This window comes from Protobothrops mucrosquamatus, unplaced genomic scaffold (genome assembly GCF_001527695.2).
Source record: "Protobothrops mucrosquamatus isolate PMUCROS unplaced genomic scaffold, P.Mucros_1.0 scaffold1167, whole genome shotgun sequence".
NCBI classification, from domain to species: Eukaryota; Metazoa; Chordata; class Lepidosauria; order Squamata; family Viperidae; genus Protobothrops; species Protobothrops mucrosquamatus.
In genome coordinates this window covers 130,683-144,006 of record NW_015387382.1, presented here as the reverse complement: position 1 = coordinate 144,006, position 13,324 = coordinate 130,683, and the positions used below count along the sequence as shown (strand labels likewise).

Here is a 13,324-nt window from a genome sequence, read left to right as displayed (position 1 = left end):
GGAGCTGCCGTGGATGCAGCATCTCCAGGGGGCGCCTTTTTTCAGGGTGATTTTTGGATCTTTATCTGATTTTTGTAGGCTTCCGGTTTCCACTCAGGCTGCGGATGTCTGGATGGCTTTGGCTGACCGGAGAGTCTTCTGGGCGAGTTATAGACGGGACCCGTCTGAGGGTGGCACCTCTGGCATGAGTCCGGGATCTCCCCACCGCCCTCCCCTGGCCCCCCGTCTCCTGGCAGCCCCTCCGCCCCTCTGCATCTAAGGAAGGGTTTCTCAGCCGGGCCGCTCGGAGCTGCGCGGACTTCTGGCCGGCCACACCTTGAGGCCGCCAAGGCCGGGGAAGAGCGACGGCAGACTCTTCCTCAAGACCACTCGACCCCCGGTCTCACGGCGGCGCTTCTGCGTTTCCTCCGCAGGCGGAGAGGATGCCCGTCCGGCCTGGCCTCCTGCTGCTGCTGCTGGCCTTCTCGGTGCCGGCCCCGCCGGGGAGCGCCGCCGGGGAGCGCCTGGCCCCGTGCCAGTGCTTCGGCGGCGCCACCGTCTTCTGCTCGGGGCGGAACGTTTCGGGCGTCCCGGAGGAGCTGCCCCCCGAGGCCAGCCAGCTGCTCTTCGTGGACGCCTCGCTGAGCGTCCTGCCCTGCGGCGCCTTCGCCCCGCGCACCAACGGCAGCAGCGCCCTGCGCAAGCTGGCCTTCCTGGGCTGCCCCCTCCGGACGCTCCCGGGCTGCGCCTGGGTGGGGCTGCCCCGGCTGCGGGAGCTGGACGTCGCCCTGGCCCGGCTGGCCGGCCTCCCCCGCGGGGCCCTGCGCGGCTTGGGCGGCCTGAGCAAGCTGGCCGTGCGCTTCAGCCAGCTGGAAGCCCTGGAGGAGGGGCTCTTCGACGGCACCCCGGCGCTGGAGGCGCTGCACCTGCAGGGGAACCGGCTGGCCGCGCTGCCCCCGCGCCTCTTCCGCCCGCTGCCCGCCCTGCAGTCCCTCTCGCTGGCTCAGAACCGGCTGGCCCAGCTGCCCGCCGACTCCTTCCGGGCGCTGGTGGGCCTCCGCGAGCTGCGCCTGAGCGACAACCTGCTGGAGCGCCTCCCGCCGCGGCTCCTCCGGCCGCTGCAGGCGCTGCGCGAGCTCTTCCTGGACGGGAACCGGCTGGCCGAGCTGCCGCGGGGGCTCTTCGCGGGGCTGGCGCGGCTGCGGCGGCTGCACCTGCAGCACAACGCGCTGGCCCGCCTGGAGCCGCCGGGCCTCTTCGCGGGGCTGCCCGGCCTGGCCTTCCTGCTCCTGCAGGGCAACCGGCTGGCGGCGCTGCCCGCGGGGCTCTTCCAGGGGACGCCCCGCCTGGTGGAGCTCTCGCTGGCCCGCAACCGGCTCCGGGAGCTGCCCGAGGGGCTCTTCGGCGACCTCCCCGAGCTCTCCGTCCTCAGCCTCGCCCACAACCAGCTCGGCCGCGTGGCTGCCGGCACCTTCCGGGGCTTGGCCGGGCTGGGCCGGCTGCAGCTCCGCAACAACTGCCTCTCCGCCCTCCCCGGGGCGGCCTTCGCCAACCTCAGCAGCCTGGAGGCCCTGGACCTGGCCCACAACCGGCTGGAGAGCCTGCCCGAGGGCCTCTTCGACGCCAACGAGATCCTGGCCAGCCTGGCGCTGGAGGGCAACCCCTGGCGCTGCGACTGCCGCCTGGCCCCCCTGGCCGACTGGCTGAGCACCATGGAGCAGCCGCTCGCCGCCCGGGTCCTCTGCCGGACTCCCGCCCCCTTGGAGGGCAGGGCTCTGCTGGCTGCGAGGGAGGAGGAGCTCCTTTGCCCCTGCCAGCCTGGCAGCGCCCGTTGCCGCGGGGAAGCTCCGGGGCCCCCGGAAGAGACGGGCGCCCTGGACCGGGAGGCTTAGAGGCTGCCGGCATCATTCGGGGCAGGCCTTCCTGCAGCCCCCGGGGGCCCCCTGGGGAGAGGAAGGCCAGGAGGGGGACGGGACGGGGATGAAGCCCCTCTGCTGGCCTTTCACGGGACAGCCGGACACGTTCTGACAACGCCCCCCCCCCTGAGCTGGCATCTCCCACCAGGCAGCGCCCTTCCCAAGTGCGGCGAGATGCAAGTCCGGGAGCCCTGACGTTGCTCGTCCGGGTGGCTCCCCATCCTGGCCCAGCTCCTGCTACAGAGGCAGCCTCGCCCCTCCCCCCCCCCCCCCCCCCCCCCCCCCCCCCCCCCCCCCCCCCCCCGTCAGGCCCAGGTCTTGGCAGCTCCTGTCAAAGAGCAGATCGCTGGATCCCACGGTTTCTGTGCCGCCCCCCACCGCTAGGATTCTCCTCCCTCATCATCGGTTAGCGAAGAGCCTTGGGGCTCCTGTGCCCCTTTCTGCAAGAACACAACCCCCCCAAAAATGTTTGCCCCATTTCTTTTGGGACAGCTCTGAAGACCTTTGGACTCTCGCTAGGCTTGATGTTGCTAGGTCTTGCTGTAAATATGTTTTCCCCCACCCTCCTTCCATTTACATTTCTTTTTGAGTTTTGCAGACTTCACACATATTTATAAGTTGCTATTATTATTACTGGCATTATGATGTTTCAGGACTTTCAAATTTGTATGATTGTTGTGTACATTTTGCAGAGGCTGGGTGAAACTCAGCTGAGTGTGAATCAAACCAAAGTTCACGTAACGTGTTTTGCCTAAATCAATAAATCACTATAGTCAGTTATTACTTGAGCAGTTTTATTTCTCCTTCCTTCTCTCTTAATCTCCTGCCTCTCCCCCTCCCTCCCATAATCCACAGCTCTCCGCCCTCCTATCCCGCTCAGACTGGCTGGGGGGCTTGCAGGGGGCTTGCAGGGGGCGGTGGGTGCAGGTGGACCTTGCCTTGTGTCCCACGGGGGGGGGGATGCAGAGGTGGCCTTTCCCACAGCGCTAGTCCTGGTCACTCGTTCCCCCCAAAGAGCGGCTCCCTCCAATTTGGCCCCACTTGGGTGCTGAGGTCACCCGACGAGGAACCCCCCTAAAGTTGCCAGAAGAAGGAGCCTCTGCTCCTGCAGGCACCAGCTTCTGGAGTTGGGGGGGTGGGGTGGAGGGAGTGTGCAGGGATCCTGGCCCTGCTTCTGGGGAGATGGGGGCTCCCTCAGCCAGGGGGGGTTCCTTCTCTTCCTTCCGCTCAGCCTCGGCAGCACCAGGGTCCTGCCCGCTCAGGGGGGCTTTGACTGCTCTCCGCACTGTGGAGAGCGGGTGCCGAGGGAGGGGCAGCGGAGCCCCGATGTGCCCCTTGGGCAGAAGAGAGCAGAGGCGCCAGCAGTGACTCCTGGGGCTGCCAAGGGCCTCTCACAGCTTATCAGACCACGGCAGGGAGCGGAAGGTGCCTCGGGTGGCACCCAGATCCCCTCCACCCTTCCCAGACGTCTCCCGGGAGATAAGGGCCACCTATCCCTCCGCAGCCCATCTGGCTCAGGGGCAGATTCTCCAGCGAGGTGAGTGGCGCGATTCTCAGGGCCTCCTGCTTCTCCCGGGCCTGGAAAGCCAGCAAGGAGTTCCAGGGGCTGCTGAGCCAACAGGTGGGTCCCCTTAGCCGCCACATCGGAGAGCTGTGGGGAGGCCCTAGAGGGAAGGGTGGGCAGCCCGTGTCGCCTTTGCAGGGCCAGACTCTCCCTTCTGGCCTGGGGGTGGCTGCAGCAGCAGAGAGCAAGAGGGAGGACCGGGGGGGGGGGCCCTGGGCACATGAGAGTGGCTGACTTGCTGGCCTTCACACAGGAAGGAGGCGCATACAAGGGCCCCTCTGGGCAAACGCATTGAGCAACGGCTTGCAAGAATTAAAGCAGCAGGTGGAGAGTCTGTCAGGAGGGTCGAACCGTTGAGTCAGCCGAGTCTGAGACATTGCAGAGGGTGCTGGCAGGTGCAGAGGTTACCCTGAAAAAGGCTCAGGGCTCTTGGTCTCTTCCAGCATGTGGCTCAGGACCCCCATCCTGGTCCTCCTCCTCCTCCTCTTTAGGGTCGGCCGAGGGGACCAGGATTGCAGTGGCGCTCCGAACGAGAGCTGCCCCCATCAAGACATCCAGAGGGGCAGAGGCATCACAGAGATCCCCAAGTCGGTTTCTCCCGTTGTCACTGAAATGTACTTTATTGAGACCAGCATTGGGGAAATCAGGCGGGGGGCCTTCGAAAACATGTCTAACCTGGTGAAGATTGAATTCATAAACAGCAAGGTTGAAAGAGTTGAAGCAGGAGCTTTTGATAACTTGGAGAAATTGGTGGATTTGGAAATCACGGGGGCCGTGTTAGAGGATCTCCCCGTGGGCACCTTCCGGTCCCTGAATCACCTGCGGAGAGTGAACCTGAGGGACTCCCAGGTGAGAAGGATCGAAAAAGGGCTGTTTGATGGTCTTGGGGGTTTGGAAGAGGCTTATCTGCACCGGAACGAAATTGCCTCTCTCCCTGACGGAGTCTTTGACGGGCTCCCCAAACTCTCCTTGTTACATCTGGGGCGGAACCAGATCTCCAACGTCTCTCCGGACCTCTTCAAGCAACTGACCCAGCTGAAGACTCTCCGGCTGCAGAACAACCAGATCGGGAGTCTGGCGGAGGGGACCCTGGACAGCCTGCAGGATCTGGTGGAGCTCAATCTGGAAANGAAGTTCTCCCAGATGAGATCTTCCGTGGATTGAGAAACGTGAAGCAGCTGAAGATGGCCTCCAACCACCTGAAGGCCCTCCCGCCTTTGGGGCCCATGGGGCTGCTCAAGGAGCTGGACCTCAGCAGGAACAAGATCTCCTCCCTGGAGAATTTGGAAGCCGCTTCCCTCCCGTCCCTGACCACGCTCAAGCTTCAAGAGAACCTTCTGGAGACCATCCCCACGGGCCACTTCGACCCCCTGGGGAAGCTCACGGCCCTGCATCTTGGGGACAACCCGTGGAGGTGTGACTGCCACCTCCTCTATCTTCATCAGTGGATACACAATAACGCCAAAATAATAAAGGACGCCAGGAAGATCATCTGTAGGAGCCCCGGAGACCTGGCTGGGAAAGCAGTGAGCTCACTGTCAGAAGACCAGCTGCTCTGTTTAACAACAACCGCACCCATTGTAACCACCTTCAAAGCCGCCCCTGCTTCTCCATCTGCCACCCCCACCAGGGGAAGCACAGCAGGTGCCTCAACTCGGTCCACCACGCTGCCAGAGACCAGCCCACCATCTCAGACCTCGGCCCCGGCTCCTCAAACCCATCCTGCTAAGAGCACACAAATCACGAGTACCAGCAGGACGTGGCCCACAACTGCCCCCACGAGCACCCAGCCCCCACCCCCCAGCTCCTCCCTGGCCCCCACCCAGGGTTCCACCTCTGCCAGGACAAGTCCTGACATCACAACCCTTCAAGCCACAACTTCCACGAGTTCTCTAACCACAACTGTCTCTGAGATTTCTTCCACAGCCCGTGAAATGACGTCCACAGATATTCCAGCCAAAACCACAGAAGCCACAACTGTCCCTGAATTGCCAGTCACAACTTCCATGAGTTCTCTAACCACAACCGAAGATGCTACAACTGAGATTTCTTCCACAGCCCATGAAATGACATCCACAGATACTCCAGCCATAACCATGGAAGCCACAACTGTCCCTGAATTGCCTTCCACAACCCTTCAAGACACAACTTCCATGAGTTCTCTAACCACAACCGAAGATGCCACAACTGTCTCTGAGATTTCTTCCACAACTCATGAAACGATGTCCACAAATACTCCAGCCACAACCACAGAAGCCACAACTGTCCCTGAATTGCCAGTCACAACTTCCATGAGTTCTCTAACCACAACCGAAGATGCTACAACTGAGATTTCTTCCACAGCCCATGAAATGACATCCACAGATACTCCAGCCATAACCATGGAAGCCACACCTGTCCCTGAATTGCCTTCAACAACCCTTCAAGACACAACTTCCATGAGTCCTCTAACCACAACCAAAGATGCCACAACTGAGATTTTTTCCACAGCCCATGAAATGACATCCACAGATACTCCAGCCACAACCACGGAAGCCACTGCACCCTGGGGCATGCCCACCAAGGCACCCCCCACGGCTCTGACCAACGTCAGCTCAGCAACACTCTATGAACAGTTTACAGTCCCCAAGAGATCCACAGAAAGCCAGGATCCACCCACCCACCCTCCTGTGATCACCACGTCATCCGTCTGTAGCTCCAGACCTCCGGCTCCAGGCCCGCTGACCAGGCAAGCCTTGACAGTGCCCAGAACCACAGCCCCCGGGGCGACGCTGGCACAGACACCCGTTGCAGGCTCAGCCCTGGCACTGCCATCTGCAGCAGATCAGCCCTTTTGCCCTTCCTCCTCCCTCCCCCCTTTGCCCCAGAGTGTTGGCAGCCCCCTTTCCCCCAGCCGGCCTGCCCTTCCGCCCCAGCAGCACCAGGCCTGGGGTCTCCTGCTGAGCTCCGACTACCGGTATTGCCCAGTGTTCCTCCTGCTGTATCTCTCCATGCTCTCCGTGAGCATCTTCTGCGCGGCCATCTTGGGGCGCCTGGCATACGCCCTCCACAAAGCCACGGAGCCGGTCCAGCTGCCTTGCAGGCCAGTAAGGCTGGTGCACGTCAAGGCCAGGCAAGGGAGGAAGTGAAGTCCTGGGGCAGAGAGGGAGCCCTGCCGTCTCTCCCACAGGAGCCCCTGCCCTGTGACACGCCCGCCCGCTGAGACCCAGCAAAGAGTGCCCTGGGCTGGGCTGCTTCTTGCTAACACTGCCACCTCCCGGACCCCAAGGGAGAGGGCAGAGGGGGAGACCGAGTCCACCAGCTGTAGACCTACCTGGCACAGGGGCTTTGTTATCCTCTCCACCATGTGGTGGGGCTATGATAATGCTGTCAGAGCCCATACCTATACCTATAGGGTCCCTTATCCTTATCCTTTCCCCCCTCCTTCATTTCCTTCTCTCTACGTTTCATCCTGACCCAAATCTCACTCTTTTCTCTTCCTTGGGGGAGGGGGGAAGTGCTGGAGGGTTATTGCCTTGATTTCCTCTATGGCTACACTGCAACACTTTGCTTTCCTGCGTTATTTTCTGTGAACTTTCCCATCCCTTAATGTCAGCTAGCAAAGGGAGGAGAAGAATGGAATGCAACCTCCAAGGTGTGAAGAGCCGCCAAAACATCACAACTGCAACCGGAGACGGCCTGATGTTATCTCCCCTTTCCCAGGAGGAGCGTAACACCTGGGGATTGGGCCATTTGAACTGACCGGATGAACAATGGGGTGGGGTTTTGCTTGGGACACTTTTACCTATTGATCTGAGCGGGAAATCCTCAGATCCTGTCTAGTATGCCTGCTATCAGCTTCTCCTAATAAAAGATCCCTTTGGAAGAAACTGCTTCCATGAGATCTACTTTCTTGGGATGAGGTTTTGACGTGGGCCCTGACATATGCACTTGGGGTGCTAAAAGATCTCCCATACCACAGACAGGTAACCTCTGAGATGCCCCCCCACACACACAACCTATGAACTGTTGAAAATCATCGGGAAACCTTTACAGCCAGCGGGATTAACCCTGAGTGGCGACCGGAGGAAGAATCAGCCAGAAATGGTGGCCCAGGGAAGCAGACTGCTTCTGTCCACTGGCCTGCCGTATCTCAGAGACTTCCTAGGGAGGGGTAAATAGTAATGAGGTCACACAGGGGGGTGGTGTTATCTTAAAGGGTCCATCCCCAGGCTGCAGTCCCACTGGGTCTGCCTGTTCCTTTTCAATACAGCCCAGTAGGCCAAAGATAAACAAGGTCTGTTTCCCTTTGGATCAAGGCTCTCAGCCAGCGCCAAAACCTGGTTGGGTGCCCAGGATGTGCTGCAGGCAGGCTAATAAAGATCTTAATGTATCTTTAAAGTGATTTGGCTGCTTAGATCAGCCAAGGTTCTGCCACAGCCCATTGACTGTGGGGATGTGATTGAAGACCACTCAAAAGCTTTGCTTGGTCCAAAATGCACTGGCCTAATTATTGGCCAACCCAAACATGTGACGCCTGTGCCCTGAGCCCCCACTGGGGTCCAAGGGAGGGCAGTTCCAGGGGCTGGTGGTCACCTGTGTGGGTTGAGATGCAGCCCCTTCAAGGCTACCCTCTCCTTTGGGTTGCATGATTTTATGCTTTCTCTGTGTTGCTATTTTTTAATTTACCTTTGGTGTTTTGTTTCCTGCATTTTATTGCTGGAAACCACTGAGAGTGCAGAAACCTGATAAATAAACAAGCAACTGTATGGGATTAATCCTACCTGGCTGTTTTCCGCTGCTCTTTGGTGGCCGGCAACCAACCCTTAATCGGTTTACTGAATGAATCCATACATTCAGATTGGCCCAACACACAGAATGCCTAGAGCTGTGTGTGGTTCCCACCCTGAAGCTGTTCTGAAAGGCTGAAATTAGAACAGAGCAGAGCAGAGCAGAGCAGAAGAGAACAGAACAGAACAGAGAGGAGAGAGAACAGAACAGAATAGAATAGGAGAAAGGCTAGACTAGACTAGACTAGATTAGACTGGAAGAGAATAGAATAGAGCTGGAAGGGACCTTGGAGGTCTTCTAGTCCAGCCCCCTGCTCAAGCAGGAGAACCTATACCATCTCACACAAGTGACTGTCCAGTCTCTTCTTAAAAACCTCCACTGATAGAGCACCTGCAGCTTCTGGAGGCAAGCTGTTCCACTGGTTAATTGTCTTCACTGTTAGGAACTTTCTCCTTAATTCCAGGTTGCCTCTCTCTTTGGTCAGTTTCCAACCCTTGTTTCTTGTCCTTCCCTCTGGTGCTTTGGAGAATAAAGTGACCCCCTCCTCTTCTTTGTGGCAGCCTCTCAAATACTGGAATACTGCTATCATGTCTCCCCTATTTCTTCTTTTCTCTAGACTGGCCAAACCCAAGTCCCGCAGCCGTTCTTCGTATGTTTTAGTCTCCAGGCCTTGAATCATCTTAGTTGCTCTTCTCTGCACTTTTTCCAAAGTCTCAACATCTTTTTTGTAGTAAGGTTGCAGTATTCCAGGTGTGGTCTTACTAGGGTTTTAAAGCGGTACTAGCACTTCTCGTGATCTTGATTCTATGCTTAATTCCCACGTCCTCCCCCACCCCCGTCTTCAGCCCGGGAGACGCGAACTGAGCCACGGAAAGGCTTCCCTCCAGCCTTTCCTTCCCTGCCAGCGGAACTCGCGGCTACCCTCCCCGCTGCCAGCCTTGGGCCGCGCGGCAACAGCGCCTCCCTCTGGCTGCTCACTGGAGCGCCCGCCCCGGGCTCGCTTGCTACTCCTCCAGCTGCGGCGGCCTCGCTCAAGGCGGCGTCGGGGCGGACACCCTCCCGGTCTTCAGACGGGGCGCTCGCCTGCCCTGAAGGTGATATGGGGGGGGGGGGCACAGCCGCTCTTTCTCCGGACTGGCCTGACCTGGGGGGGCCGAGGGGCCGCCGCCATCCATGGACCGTCTGAGCCGAACCCCGAACCCTTCTCCGCGGAGGCGCGGAGGGCCGGCAGGAGGACACCGGCGCCGCACGTCGACTCTTCAGCAATCAGCGGGGGGGTGCCCGGAGGCTGGGGCGCCTTGATCCGTGTCTTTCTCGCCCGTGACCCCCTTGACATACGCGGGCTTCAGCTCCCGCACTGCTGAGAGCTGCAGTCCGCCTGGCTAGCCCAAAGGGGCCGAGGGTGGCCACGTCGCTTCTCCGCCGAAGGCTCCTCGGGCCAGCTCCTCTTCCAAGCAGCCGGCAGAGGGCGACAGAGTCCAACTCTGATGGCCGCTCGAGGGCGCGGCGGGGTGGGGGGTGGGTTCGAAGCCCACCCCCAGCCCGAGGGTGTCGGGAGTCTTTCTCGCCAGGCCGGATGATGCCTGCTCCCACCCCCGGCCTGGATGCGGCCCTGCCCACGCGCGGAGGTGCTGTTTTCTGCAGAGGGGGGTCCGTGCTAAATCATGGCAGCTTCGGGTAATGCGCACCGGAGGAGGGCAGCGGCGGGGGTCGCTCGGATCCGCGAGAAAAGGAGTAGCCCCCCTTCCGCCTCCTCTCCCGAAAGCGCTGGTCCCACCTGGGGTTTGGTCTGCCTAGGGCAGGGGTAGGCAACCTTGGCTCTTTTATGACTCCTGGACTTCAACTCCCAGAATTCCTGAGCCAGCACAGCTGCCCTAGGGTTAATGGGGGTGGGGGTCCTTGGTGCTGTCTGAGCTTGCTTGTGTTCTTGCAGACCTTCCATTACCCCAAAGGGCAAATATTCTCCTTTAGAGTTAATGGGGTCCCTGACTGTATTGTGGGGAAGCTTGCGAAGCCCCCCTGAACGGGGAGGTGGTCGGTGCCCCTCCTTTCAGGGAAGACCAGCTCTGGGCCCCTCCCCTGCAGACCTGCTGGTGGGATCTGGTCTGGGGTCTGTTTGATCTCCATACTGGGTCCCCCTGCCAGCCAGTTGGCCCCAGCCCCAAACACGGGAGGGCCCCACCGCTTCATCTCCTGACTGACTGAGCCCCCAGCTGGTTGTTGCTTGGGCTGCTTGCCTTCCCTGGGCTAAGCCTTAGGCCCTCTGGTGGGGCTGGGAGAAGGGACCCCCGTCCCAGGAGACCCCCCCCCCCCGAAGGCCAAGCCTGGCATCCTCCAGCTACTACTGTACCTGCTGGGCTTCCCCGGCCCAGTCACTGCCCGTTCCCTCCTCCTGCTTCAGGCCCCAGGAGGCTCTCCAAAGCTGTGGCCACAGAGGAGCCTTTTAAAGGGGGGGGGAGCTCCTTCTGATCTGGAGATCTGCTTCTTTGGAGGTTTCTGAAGAACAAGATTTGGTCTGCTCATCTCAGGCCTGGACTTTGAGTCTTGTTCTTCCTTGTACAGTGGAAACCCAGATACTGGAATGCTAGAAAAAGGTCCCCGCCTTTTCCAAGACCCATTCAGGTCTTTAAAAACAACCTGACGGAGGCCTTAGCCTTACCTGGGCTTCCCCCCCCCCCCCGGTGCCTGTGCACCTCCCCACCCCCACGGGCAGCTCTGGGCCATCCCTTCTCCTGCGTCCTTAGGCTTCTCAGCAGCCAAGCAGGGAGGGAGCTTCCCTGGGGTGCTTCTTCTGCTCCGGGAGGGAGAGCGCAAAGAGGCAGGCTGGATGCTCCTGGCTGGAGAGACGGGCATCACGGGGGGGGGGGGGGCTCCAGGAGGGCCAGGCTGGCTCTCCCTGCAGAGGAGCGCAGAGAAAGTCTTGAAGGAAATGCCCACGAAGAAAGCCTCAGCTGAGCCCAGAGAGACCGGAAAGGGTGAGGAAGGACCTCAAGAGGGCCCCCACCTTGATCCTCTTGGGTATGAGAGGGAGGGAGGGAGGGAGGGAGAAGCTTGTTAGGATTCTATGGTTACACCTACTTTGTAACAATGCAGCCCAAAGAGTCTCAGAGGTTCTTTCCTGCTCCTGGAAGTGGCCTACCTCACAGGGCAGAGCTGCAGCTGGCGTCCTGTCCTTTGCCCAGAACCTTCCCAGGCAGGTTCAAGTCCTCAGCAATTCTGGCACGGGTGGAGGAGGAGGAGGAGGAATTAGTTCACCACCATCCACACGTCTCTCTTGCAGTCTCCTTGGGGGGGGGGGAAGGTTGCCATGGAGACAGACCAGGAAATCCTCCTTGATGTTTCAGCTCTGCTTTTCCCAAAATGCTGCCTGTTAAGGTGTTTTCCTTTTAAGTGGGGGCTTTTCTTTTCCTTTTGGCAAGCAGAGTTTAAGAGCTAATTTTTCACGGGTAAACGTCATGGGTGGTCTTCCAGACTTTAGGGGAGGGTGCCAGAGAAGCTGGAGAAGCAGCCCCCCCCTTGTGAATGGCTTGTCCAAAACCCTTTTCTGCAAGAAAGAAAGTTGCTTCACATGAATCTCCTCCCCAGGGAATGGCTGTGGCTTGGCACTGTTCACACGTGGCTTAAGCAGGCCAGGTAAAGACCCAGCCATTGAGGCACCAGATCTGCCATTCCTGGCTAACTCTAACCCTGGCTACTGCATTCTAGCTTAGCATGCTTTGTGCAAACTCAGCCTTGCTTGGAGGTAGGCACTCTGTGGCTCTGAAAACAGGAGATTCCCATATCTGGGTTAAGCATCTTGTGTGAATGCAGCCACTCTGCGGCCTGAATTTTGCATTGCTCTGCAGCCTCTGGGAACTCTCTCTAGGGAAGGTGGGGGGGGGCAGTTGGCCAGGGTGGAGCTGCAGGGTGCTCAGCATCACAGGAGTCTTCTGGCCTGGGCGATGGGGGTTTCAGAGTGGATCTGGGGGCCTTCTGCAGACCGTGGAGGACTGCAAGAGAGAAGCAGGGCGGGAGACCCTGGGAGATCCCCAGCCCGTGAATGGGGGAACCCCTGGAACTGGGTCCCCATGTGCCCTATGGGACTGTAATGGCCACCTGTGGCTTTAGATGGTCAGTGCGGGGGGGGGGCATGTGTGCCACATGGCAGAGCTGGGCGTTGCCTGCAAGACGGCCACTGAGTGGCTGCTTGACTTCCAAGGATGCCTCTTGGCAGCGTGGGGCCTCCCACAGTCCTAGGATGTGGGGCCCATTCAGACTTTCTTCTCTGGCTCCCCCTGGTAGACCAGCCTTTGATTCCTCCGACAGTAACTCGCCTGGCAGTTCAAGACGATGCCACGAATGGCAGCGGAGCAGCAATCAGAGGCTCCTGCTGGCTTCAGCTGCGTACATTGGGGCTTTTGGAGGACCGGCTGCCCAGCTGCAGAGTTTGCTCTGCGGGGCTCCTCTGCCTTCCAGCTGAGAGCTGCAGAGGATTTGCGGGGCTTCGTTTTCAGCTGGTCTGTCAGGACCCTCCAGAAGCCGTGCTTCAAACAAGGGCAAAGCAGTCGCCCCCTCTAAACCAGGATGATTGTTTCCATGTTTAAGCAGCTTCCAGGGACCTTCTGTGGTCCAACGGCAGATAGAGACTATTGCTCTAAATGATCCAAAATATCATTTCAGAGCAAAATGTTTTGCAGATGACAAACATGGGAAAACCTGGCTGAAACCTGGAGACAAGCTCTCCTTGGAGTCTGCGTTTACAATTACCGTGTCAATGTTTTTACCGCTTGGAATTTGCCGGAATGCCGAATCCCTGCAGAGACATCCAGAGTCTCCCGTCTCTCACCAGGGCTGGGTGTGGGGACCCTCCGGGAGGGGGGGGGAGAGGTCAAAGGGCAAGCAGGGACATCAATTTGCAAGCTCCGTAGGAAAGGTTAAGGGCCGGCAGCACAGACTTGTAATTGAGTCATCCCGTCGGAGGCATCTGGATCACCAGGGAAGGCTGATTGTCTCCAGAGGAAAATGCTCAGACAAATTCCAAACAGCAGGATGAGGGGGGGGGGCAGGGGGGGCTCCCCTGTGTGGGGGCTGAAAGGTACCTGCCTCCGCTCTGCAG

General features: G+C 59.4%; 1 protein-coding gene and 1 pseudogene across 1 annotated transcript; both read left to right on the top strand.

Moving 5' to 3' along the window:
• The first annotated feature begins 422 nt into the window (after positions 1-422).
• LOC114922875 (carboxypeptidase N subunit 2-like) lies at positions 423-1,871 on the top strand. The gene has a single exon (XM_029284997.1). The coding sequence runs from the start codon at positions 423-425 to the stop codon at positions 1,869-1,871; it is 1,449 nt and encodes a 482-aa protein (XP_029140830.1).
• Positions 1,872-3,903: 2,032 nt separating this feature from the next.
• Positions 3,904-12,688, top strand: LOC114922874 (annotated as a pseudogene).
• The last annotated feature ends 636 nt before the right edge of the window (positions 12,689-13,324 follow it).